The 12,086-nt window shown below is 44.4% G+C and overlaps 1 protein-coding gene across 1 annotated transcript in view; it reads left to right on the top strand.

Annotated features, from left to right (window-relative positions):
* LOC144119413 (uncharacterized) overlaps positions 1–12,086 on the top strand; it is a 599,791-nt gene that overhangs the window by 31,575 nt on the left and 556,130 nt on the right. The window contains exon 4 of the mRNA XM_077652039.1: positions 10,424–10,492. Within this exon, the coding sequence (XP_077508165.1) occupies positions 10,424–10,492 (69 nt within the window). The remainder of the gene's footprint in view (positions 1–10,423; positions 10,493–12,086) is intronic.

The following is a 12,086-nucleotide window of genomic DNA, read 5'->3' as shown; positions in this document are numbered from 1 at the left end:
ATTCCCCTATGCACCTTGGTTTCGGTGACTGTTGGCTTCCTTAATATGTTTGTCAAACGAGCCCCTCATTTCATTTGCCTTGTCTGCTAACTTAACTGGGGTCTCGGTTCTTGCAGTCTTGATGCCATAGGTAGCATAAGAGGGCTCTCGCACAGTTTACACCCTCGCCGTTAGATGACGTTCTACGTCACACTCGCGGTATCACAGGACGTGCTACGTCCACCGCTATGGACGAGGGTGGTGGTGGTGAACACTCTCAAGGTTCGCTTACACGCAAAACATAAATACCCACGAAAGCAGCAGACTGGACAGCGGTCGCCGTAGCTCAGTTGGTAAGAGCACCGGACGCGATATTCGGAGGTCGTTGGTTCGGATCCCACCGGTGGCATGGTTGTTTTTTCTGCTGGTTTATAAGTAATTTTCTTTAAATCAATCGATTGGCATTAGAAATTAAAAATATAGAAAACATTCCCCTATGCACCTTGGTTTCGGCGACTGTTGGCTTCCTTAATATATATATATATATATATATATATATATATATATACAAGGCAAATGAAATGAGGGGCTCTTGTGACAAATATATTAAGGAAGATAACAGTCACCGAAACCCAGGTGCATAAGGGAGTGTTTTCATTTTTTTTTCATTTGTAATGTCAATGAATTGGTTTATAAATAGAATGGCTTATAAAGCTACAGAAAAAAAAAACCATGCCGCAGGTGGGATGGTTGTTTTTTATGCTGCTTTATAAGTCATTCTCTTTAAAAACCAATTCATTGGCATTACAAATTGAAAAAAAAATTAGAAACATTCCCCTATGCACGAGGGTTTCTGTGACTGTTAGCTTCCTTAATATTGGCGCGAATATATGCAGTGTTTGTTCGTTTATCGCTTGCGACGCAAGACGCGGCTAGATTTATCTCGACTGATCGCAGCCAGGCAGAACTGATTCTACGTTGTTCAGGAATTTCTAGTAACTTTGCACGCTTTATCTCGAAAGTTCGCTATCTTCTTTAAATTGAGCACGGCCGACAGCGACGGGCATTCTGTTCGACGACCGCCGAGCTCGCTTATCGCTTCGCCGCCGCCGAGTGATTCAGTCCATTTTGGGTGCAAGTCAGCCCAATAAACAGCTTTCTTCTAGAAGACCCTTTCGTCCGTCTTCATCGCTGCTTCGACTGCCGTCACCACTACGTGACAATATATATATATATATATTAGCAGAAAAGTTAAATGAAATGAGGGGCCCGTTTGAAAAACTTATGAAGGGAGCTAACAGTCACCGAAACCAAGGTGCATAGGGGAATGTTTTCTTTTAATGTGTTGTGCTTATCAGTGGGATATTATAGTACTTAGATTCATAAATCGCTTAAAGAGAATTGCTTATAAAGCAGCAGAAAAAACCACCATGCCGCCGGTGGGATCCGAACCCACGACCTCCGAATATCGCGTCCGGTGCTCTTACCAACTGAGCTACGGCGACGGCTGTCCAATCTGTCCAATTTATTATTCTAAGTACTATAATACCCCACTGATAAGCACAACACATAAAAAAACATTCCCCTATGCACCTTCGTTTCGGTGACTGTTAGCTCCCTTCATATATATATATATATATATATATATATATATATATATATATATATATATATATATATATATATATATATATATATATATATATATATACACATATATATGTATATATATATATATATATATATATATATATATATATATATATATATATATATATATATTTATATATATATATATATATATATATATATATATATATATATATATATAGCAACTGCACAGCTTCTATAGTCCTCCATAAAGTCAGGAATAAAATTCCATTAAGGGACTGCGCCAGACAGTGAGACACGATGTCGCCAATGTTATTTACCACCTGCCATCAGGCGGTGTGCCAAAGCCTGAATTGGGAACAGTTGGGAACATGAGTTAATGGAGAATATCTAAGTAATCTGCGATTCGCTGATGACATTGCATTGCTATGTCACTCAGGAGAGTAACTGTAAAGCATCATCAACGATTTAGGTGTGCATAGCAAAACGGTGAGCCTAAAAATTTACATACAGAACATCAAAGTAAAGTTCAACAGTCTGGCAAGAGAACAGCAGTTCACAATTGGTAACGAGATATTTGAAGTGCTAAAAGGAATACGTTTACTTAGTTCACGTAGTGGCCGCGAATACGGATCATGAGAGGGAAATAACTAGAAGCATTAGAATGGGGTGGAGTTCATATGGGAGGTTCTCACAGATCATGGATGGCACTTTAATAATACCTCTCAAGAAAAAATTTAGAACAGCTAATCTGACCGGCACTCACCTATGGGGGACAAAACGTGGAGGCTAAAGAAAAAAAAATGCTGGTGGCTTAGCTCTGGTTAACTTTGGTCGAAAGTGAAAAGTTGCATCTCTGTGGCTACGTTTCTGGTCGAGCGACTGGCGGTCTCCAGGAAGGCGTCGCATCGAACACACCTAGCGTTAGGCTGTACGCATCAAAGTGCACAGGCGTTTTATGCAGAACTCGCTTTCATGCCCTGCGCATGCGATTCGAGCAGACGCTTTCACACTCCGCTTGGTCAAGGTGTGTGATATCAAGGAAGCAGTAGGCAGCTCACCTGGGATGCCTCCTTTCCTCCTCTCCGTAACGCGGTGACGGAGCGCACATCTCACGCTCTCCACGGCAGGCGTCGCATCGATCACACCTAGCGTTTCGCTCACCGCATCAAAATTCACCGGCGTTTTACGCAGAACCAACTTTCATGACCTGCGCAAGCGATGCCGGCAGACGCTTTCCGGCTTGACCGAAACTCAAGGTCAAAGGTCAAAGTCGAGGTGGTGTAACCGCCGCTGGTGTCGCTGCAACAGCTGAAGTCATGTGCCGAACCTGACTACCACCAGTTATGCTCATGGTTTGACATCTAGCTATACTCAAGGTCAAACTTGCCGCCCCACTGACGGCTCGAAAAGCTGGCGTAGTGAAGCGTTTGCTTCGAAAGGGTTCAGCTTGAATTAAGGACTACGAACCGGGCTACTGAAAGGCGAATGAGAGGTTAACATTAAAGGTGCCGCCAAACACATTTTCAGTGTTTTGTTCTGCCTGTTGGTTGCATAGAATGAGTTATAGTGATGCTATTACATCGGTCGTACCACTTATACTGTGGTTTAAAATATTTTAATTAGCTCGCAAAAAAAAATTCGTGGCGCTGACGGTGTCACCATAAAGTGGCGGTCTTTAGCAGCGGATATGACATCACTTTGCGCTAGCTTGATGTTTGGACGAAGAGTAAATATACTGCGAATTGGGTTAATAACTAGAGATACATTTTGTGAAGTTTTTGTGGTTTATATTACATTAACAAAACCAGCTTGTTTGCCCTAGATGAAAACACTGTAAATCAAGTAGAACAAAAACACGCCACCAGAAGCACTGGCTACTTTTTGCATCGAAGCACTTTGCGCCTCTCTGTAAACATTTTACGACCTGGCACTAAACACTTATGGCTACTATCTATGTATCTTAGAGCGGCTTTGCCGAATCGATCCGATCGAGCCATTGCACTCTATAAGCGTTCATTTCGGTCCCATGAAGGGATGCGTTCGTTTCACATTTAGCAGGCAGTGCGCATCGTCAGTTCGTGGAGAATCACCGGATGGTGGCGCCAGATGGCGCCACGTTCCCGACAACAGCGCGCGCTCCTTGCTCGCCGTGGCCAACCAGCGCAGCAGGACTTTCATTTGAACTAGTTGGTTGTAGCTTGACATGGTTTACGCAAAAGCGTACAGGCACTAAAAGACGAAGACAAGTACACTCAAGACAAGCACACTCCTGTCTTGAGTGTGCTTGTCTTCGTCTTTTAGCGCCTGTACGCTTTTGCGTAAACCATGCGAACCAGCGCGCTAGGAGCGACTATAGAGCGACGGGCGATGGTTGGCGGTAAGCAGTATAAAAACTATCTTCTATATCTTGCGCAGGCTATCACACCGTCGCAGTATCTCGCGCTCGAGTTCGGATCCATAAGGGAACGTCACTGATCAGTGTTCCCTTCTGCGCCGTCGACGTGACGGTGAAGCGTCGCTGGGTCAGCTGGGCGTTCACATGGTTGTTGTAACCATGCGAACGGCGCTGCCAGCCTTGGCATGAACGAGTTACAGAGAACAGGGAACCATGGAGTGCAAACTTCTGCCACGTGCTTAGATAGGCTGTTTTGATTGGTCGCCCTGGGTGTCGTCATTGGGAGAGTGAAATGAGAATGGGAAGCTGCGCGAAAATCATTTGAGGGCAGCATTTTGTTTGCTTGTATTTTGAAATTTCTTCATTGAATAACTCCCGTTCCTATGCATCGATTCTCGTAATTCTTTTTGAGTAAACATCTGTGTGACATAAAGGATCCACCTGAAGCGTAACCGGCATCCGTTCAAGCGGTGTTTCGCAGCCTCTTTAAGAGGTCGGAAGCTGACAGAGTGGGTGAGGAAATAAACGCGGGTTACTGACATTTTAGCAGAAATCAAGAGGAAATTGGCTTGAGTAGGGCATGCAATGCGAAGGCAAGATAACCGCTGGTCCTGATGGGTAATAGAATGGATTCCAAGAAAAGGCAAGCGTAGCAGGGGGCGGAAGAAAGTTCGGTGTGCGGAATTAGGTGCGAGGTTTGCGCGGGTATGGTGGCCGCCGGTGGTAAAGAAGTTTAATTAGAGAGACATGGCAGAAGCCTCGGCCCTGCTGTGAGCTTAGTCAGGCAGATTATTATGATTATGACTGGGCAGCAGCGCAAGCAGTGCAAAGTATACGCTGCTAGCATAGGTGGCTGTTCTGGGCACTTCAAATGGTTCAGTGTGAAGAGCGGCCGCCCCTTCAGCCGCAATGGCACCCACAGCACATTTTTGTTCTTTTTATCGTGCTCCAACTGCACACATGTTATTAATGTAGTTTCTTCATCCGAGTAGCGGGAATACGGTTAAGTTTGATGATAGTGGAAAAATCCTGGAGGGTAGTGAACGTCACTTCACGCGGTGCGGAGCCCTACCGTTTTTGTGCACAAGAGCCACTTTCTTTTTCCTCGCAATTTTTATTTAGTTCAGGGATTCTTATCCACTCCCTGCATGTGTCTCACCAAATGGCCGATAATCGGCCTTGTTAGCGCTCGAAGCCCGCGTCAACATCAGTCGTTAAAGGATTCGGGTTTTACAATTGAAGTCCGAAAGTTTTGCCCCTCACTTCGGTGGCTGCACGTCTGGCCCAGGACGGTTGGAATTAAGGACGTCAATGTCAGCTGGATGACTTCTGTGATAACTGGCTGAACACGCAACGTTTCATAAACAGTGTGCACTAAGGCACCCTCCTCTATAGAAGAACATTGCTAGAAAAAAAGCCAAGTCGAGGAATAGATTAAATGACTAACAGTTGCAAGCGTCGGAGGCCCAAAGGGACTGTCTCAGATTCCACTGTCACTATTAAACGAAATCCGAACGAGCTAGCTGAATTGCCAAAGGCAAAAGAAGAATTTAAGAAAGGCATAGCTGCTTTCAAGGCTTTTACGTGACCTAGCCTCGGTTATTTCTAGGCCATATGATCTTGCCCGGATGAGTTCTCGCTTCAGAGGTCTTTTCCCGTTTTATTTGGCAGAGGTGGTTTCTGAAAGCCGCAGGGAACATTACGTTAAGAGGCCATCAAAGCCGGGAACACTGGCAGCGGTAATCCACAGAAACGTTGGATGATGTTCCGGCTGCATATACCGTGCACGCGTCGTCAGGACACCGTTCGGAGTGAAGCAACAGAAAGAAGCACCTGCCGTCAATGGAAATCAAGAAAGAATGACACGTACAGAGCGTCCATGAATAAAAATGCCGCAAGAAAGGTGCTTCCACGTTGCAACTAGCGGCTACCCCCATTAGCGCTAATTTGCTCTAATTGTCGCCCGTGCACAGCTCTACGGTCGTGATTAAAACTAATTCCCACTGTTCATAGCATACTGTCTTTGTTAGAACGCAATATATAGCGAATGGTACAAAGATCGCCACACATTTTCACGGCAATAATCGCAGAAGTCATAAAGGATACGGAATAAATTCGGACTGTCAATTTAAAGGCCAAGTGTTTAACTACACCCCAACTAGTGGGAAACCAGAAACCACTGTTTTCACCAAACGCAAGCATTTTCGCCCATCTGTTACCACACAGGCAGCCTGCAGTGGTGAAGCTTGTGCACGGAAATTTGGACCTCACTACTTTGCTGAGAAAACTTGAGCCTCTCGAGAGATTCTGTGCAAGGATGGTGATTTTTATGGACAACTATTCCTACTGGCTCAGGAATTTGACACATGAAATGCTTCCTGTCCTCACCCCAAATATTTCTGACGGCCAATATAAGATGAATGCGATGTACACAGCATTTAAAATTCACGCGGGTATTTTGAGTGCTCAGGGCCACGCGTCTTATGATGGCAGCCCTGTAAACTAATGGTGTTTGTCCAGATTTGCTGGCCTTCTCTGTAGAGAGGCTAGGAAGGCACGTGGGGAGATGGAGCGATATTGATGAGTGGGAGGAGTGCGCGCGGCGTGTTAACACAGCTAAGTGCTAGGAGAAGCCAAGGCAGACATGCATGCATTATCAATCAGCCTTGTGAATCACAGTGGAGCCCTTGAATGAAGACGCCACCGACAAGGCTCAAGAAACATGCCTCTGATTTTAATCAATAATGTTTACCGACTACTACTACTGCAGAGTTTACAACCCGCGCCGCCAACCACTCCGATCTCAATTTTTTGAAGCGGAAAGCTTCACTACGCTAGGTAAAGCATTGTTCGGGTGGGCAGAACAATGACCTTGAACGACCTTCAGCCCAACCAAGCATAGCCGTGTATGACCATATGTGGTACAATTATGGTGTCGAACCCTTGATCCCTGACCGTGAACAATAAACTGTGCTAATTGTTTTTTCTCCAGATACTGCAACATTTTATTGTATTATTAATACTTTTCCACAGGTAATACATAAAAGAAATTGCAACCTTTCCTAAAAAAGTTCAGCTGGCTGGCGCCCTTCGTGTATCGAGGCTTCACGGACAAAACCTCGCCCACACTGACAAGACAATTATCCGTAGAACATTACTGAGGAAACATTCAGAGCACCCCGCTTGGATAGACCGATAAAAACTCCTAGGTTCGGACAATCACTCTTTGACACTTAACACGCAGATTGGCAATAGTCGCGTGAAGAGAATCGTTCTCGAACCGCTCCGTCCAAGATGAGGCCGCTAAGCGTGCGCGTTATACTAACCGAACCCACAAGAGCCAGTTAGTTAACGCTTGGAACCATATTGTTAACGCTTGGAACCATACTTGTCAAAAACCGGGCTTAGGGTGCTCACCGATGAGCGACTGCTACCTCAGCGTAAAAACTGAATCTGTAGCAGTTTTTATTCAAAGAGAAAATGAACTCCAATTCCCACTTTATTAAGCACTGTCTATTTTCTTCGGTGCCCCTTAAATAGGTTAAATACATTATACAGGTAGAACTGCCTTCTAGATTCAATGCCCACAAATACCACCCAAAAATACTTGCTATTCCTCTTTTCTCAAATCACGTCAACATTTTTGGTCATATGCTGCTGGATTGCATCCAAAAGGTGGTCCCTTTATATCTAATTGTAAAAGGACAACCTCTGAACGTGTCTAAGGTGGAAATTCAATGCCGTACATTGTTTCAGATGAACCTTAAAAAATGCTTTCAGAGCACTGTTTTTACAATTATTTCCACACCTATTCCCATAATATTTCTTCGCTTCGTCTGCTGCTGTGCATTCTACAAGTTATTATAAACACACTTTTCTCCTCTATAAAATCTCTCGAAAATTTACGAGCTGATTTTTTATCGCGGGCAAAAACACAAAGAAAAATGTACTTTTTGGCAGGTTAATTAAGGGCTGCATGCATTTTCAAGATTGCTCATTACGTGAGTAAATGCAGGTATGTATTAAGCGAACCTATGTTGACACGCGTTATTTTTGCACTAATTACAGTCGGGCTCTTGTTCTTTAGTGAATTTAGTTTGCATTGATCAATCAATGATTATTCATTTTTGTTGCTTCTTGGAATAATTCTGTTCATTGTATGATTTATTTCATGTCGCTCTTAATTACGTGGCTTCATTTCTGAGAGGAAATTTTAAGACAAAATGAGCTTTTCGTATTCTTTGTGATGCGAAGTGTTCCATAAGCTTTGTTTTCCTTGTAGTCACATACCACTCAGCACCATGTCATTCGTGTATTTAAGGACGGCTCATCGTCTTGATGGTCGCATAACTTAACGGAGGCAGGGCCTTTGCCGAAACACAGGAATAAGCAGCAGGTTTCGTTTCATTGTCGCTTTCCTCACATGTGTATGTATGTATGTATGTATGTATGTATGTATGTATGTATGTATGTATGTATGTATGTATGTATGTATGTATGTATGTATGTATGTATGTATGTATGTATGTATGTATGTATGTATGTATGTATGTATGTATGTATGTATGTATGTATGTATGTATGTATGTATGTATGTATGTATGTATGTATGTATGTATGTATGTATGTATGTATGTATGTATGTATGTATGTATGTATGTATGTATGTATGTATGTATGTATGTATGTATGTATGTATGTATGTATGTATGTATGTATGTATGTATGTATGTATGTATGTATGTATGTATGTATGTATGTATGTATGTATGTATGTATGTATGTATGTATGTATGTATGTATGTATGTATGTATGTATAGCATATATGTACTAGCGCTCCTCCGAAGCATGGTGGAGCCAACAACCGACGCGCTTGAAAACGGGAAAGAATTTTGCTTTTCGCTACTCAGTCTTCTCCCCTGAGCAGTCTGGTCTTGGGAGTACCTTGGCGTTATTGCTCCGCCGGCGCTTGCGAAACGAACACAAGGCGCATGTCACAGTTGATTTTGTTTCAGTCCTTTTGCTTTCACCTGTTATGCCCCCTAAACCATGGCTCATATCACGCTTAAATCACAGTATGACTAGAGCAGACGACGCGGGGGAGGCGCCTGGCTGCTGAACAGCAGAATCCTTTCCACTTAGTTTTCAGGAGTGCCGCTTGTCGGCCCCACCATGCTTCCAAAAACGCTGCGGCCACACGCTTGCGGATTGCAAGTCATATTGAGCGCGATTGTACATAAAAATTGGCGGTGGCTTAGCTCGGCTATGCCAGGATATATGTAGCGAAAGCAAGTTTGAAACTCCCCGGTTGGCCTCGTTCACATATTCCACATCGTATGAAGAACATGCATAAATGTCCAGTATGACCTGTAGGTCCATGTTCGATTTCAGCACCGAGGCTATCCAAGGATTGAAGGGGTCGCGTCACTCTTACGCCTATTCTCTAGGCTAACGGCACGTTGTTCTTCGGTTTCTTGAGCCCGCCGCTGCAGTCTCTTGGTCGCATTCCATTGTTCATCACGGGCCGTCTTCAGTGAAGCAGGACTCAGGTCTCTCCTCCGGCTACTGTCGCTGCTGCTAGCGGTCGAGACACCGGATGTTAAGCGCGCCTGTCTCGCGGCAGAATTTTCACGGCGGCGTTTAGCCAGTCGTTCGGCGCGCTGTTTGTCTGGTTCCTGGGCGATTCGTTTCATCTCGTTGCGCAGTCGATTCCAGGCCTTCTCCAGCTCATCAAAATTGTCGCCGTCCATACTCTCCCCTCAACTGCGGTCGCGGCGCACGCCAGCTCTCCTTAGCAATCCTGTGACAGCTTATCACGCATGCGACGCAGCTGTCGAGGCGATCGGAGGCGAGCGCAACGACGAGGAACGCGTTTTCACGTCCTACCAAACGGCAGCGGCGGCGAACGCGCGGTGAGACGTCATGCCAGATGGCGCGGCGAGCGCGCGAAGCACAGTAACCTTCCGCGGCGAGGCGCGCGTTGTGATGTCACGTGCCTCCATGGACTACCGCCACGGCGAAATTGCGAGTTCGCGGCCAATAAAGCTTTTGCTTTAAAACAGCATGCGAGTAAAGCATCAGAGAGGAGAGGCGGCATATCCAGTGTAAACGAACGAGCCCAGTCACCGGTTGTGTGCTGTGTGAACCAAATATAGTTAAGCTGGGCATGGGGACGCCGAGAGCAACATTAGTTTTACATTATCGAGTAAAGTTGAAGCTGTGTAATGGGTGCGTGAAGATATGCAAATGTTTCCTGGGCCGCACTGCAATTATTTTCTCAATTCAAGATATTTTACAGCTTTTCAGAGAGGAAGCTTTGCAGCGGTTGGAAAACGTAAAAACATTGGAGTTTTTGTAAAATGTTAGTGGTCAATGTTTGCATACCTACTTGATGCATTTGCACATCGTGTACTTAAAAGCATTGTTTTATGCAGGAAACATTGTGGGGCGACAACCATTCTGGAAAACAATGTTCTTCGATGACCCACCTAACAGACAGTTCGGTGAGTTGTGACCCAGTTACATCCCTCCTCTCGGCACCCGTTCTAGAATATGTCCGGAACGAAAAAGTTCAAAAAAGGGGAAAAAAACGTATAACAACCGAAACAAAGCAGAGAATTTAAGTGCGTGCTGTCGCGTGTTCCACAGACAAAATAAAATCATTAATGTACGCTGGTGACTAGATGGCTGCTAACTTCCGATTTATGCGCACATTTAATACAATAAAGTAGATAATTTCGCTCACTAAAACCGCTAGACCTTTTGGAATAATAAAACTGCTTAGTAATTTATACTAACATGTTTGTTTTAAGGCGAAGTTGCAAAACCTACTATATTTAGTTGGAGCGTCCCCAGAGGCCCCATATCGCGGCATAATTTTTTAATGGTACTGAAGACCTTATTTCATGGCTTGGTAAATCTCGTTCCCTGCTTTCAACTGATGACAATACTGTTCTTTGCTTTTAACCATAAAAGTAATACTTTGATGTTCCAACTCAATATGTTTTAATGCTTCTAGGTTAATGCAATCTAATCGGTTACATATAAATACCAGCAGGGAAGACTTGTCCATTCTTTTCAGAGAATAATCTCCTCCTAACCCCCTAAGAGAAAAACTGACGATCTATGTGTAAAGTTAAGCCGAATACGAATTGCGTATTAGGTCTGCTAGCTCTGCGCGGTCTTCCTTATGCATTTTTTATGTTCCACCTGCCAATTAGTATACGTGAACTTCTGACGTCATCACAACCTGCCATAAAAACACACGCGCGCGCGCACACACACACACACACACACACACACACACACACACATGCACGCACACGCACAGGCACGCGCACAAGCACACACACATGCATGCACACGCACAGGCACGCGCACAAGCACACCTTGGCAGGTTGCCCACAACTCGGGTGTGCAGGGGGATAGCTTGGCAGAAAGTAGGCTTCAGCCAGCACACAGCGGCTAAGTGCGGCAGTGCGCACTATAAGCGCTAGCGCACTAAAGAGAGGGCGGCAGAAGAGAAAGCACTAACGGTCCGTTTGATTCCTCTGTCACCTAGTGTTTTTGCCAATTTCTATGAGACTTTTGTTGCGATGAAGAAAAATATACTCGTCTCATATTCTTGAGGTATTATTTATCAGAACAGAAAAATGAACTTCCATGTCATGTCTGTAGGTAAGAAAGTTTCCTAATTAAAGATAGCATTATAAAACCGTGGTTTTAGTTAAACATCACCACCCTTATTAGATATTGCGTACGTTCACAGGCATTTTATTTGCTCTATGTTATCGTCAGCAGACCAGCGACCGCTAAGTGCTCACCCACCTTCCGCGTGGGGATTTCGCAATGTCATTAACGTCTTGACTGTCATAGAATAACACACACCCCTGCACTGCATGTTCGTTTGTACTTGGAGTCCAAAATTTTCACGTAAAGGCGCCGGCTCGCTGGCGCAATCAAACTTGCTTGTTTGTGGAACTTGTACCCTCATAAAGAAAATTGAGGGGACACTGAAGCTTCGCCTTTAAGGCTATGGCGTGATACTATTAATAAGTACCTTTGGCAACTCCGCTTCATATTTGTACTATTTTACCC

The sequence above is a fragment of the Amblyomma americanum genome, chromosome 2 (genome assembly GCF_052857255.1).
Source record: "Amblyomma americanum isolate KBUSLIRL-KWMA chromosome 2, ASM5285725v1, whole genome shotgun sequence".
NCBI classification, from domain to species: Eukaryota; Metazoa; Arthropoda; class Arachnida; order Ixodida; family Ixodidae; genus Amblyomma; species Amblyomma americanum.
Note: the sequence above shows the minus strand (reverse complement) of the source record. Positions and strands in the feature narration are given on the sequence as shown.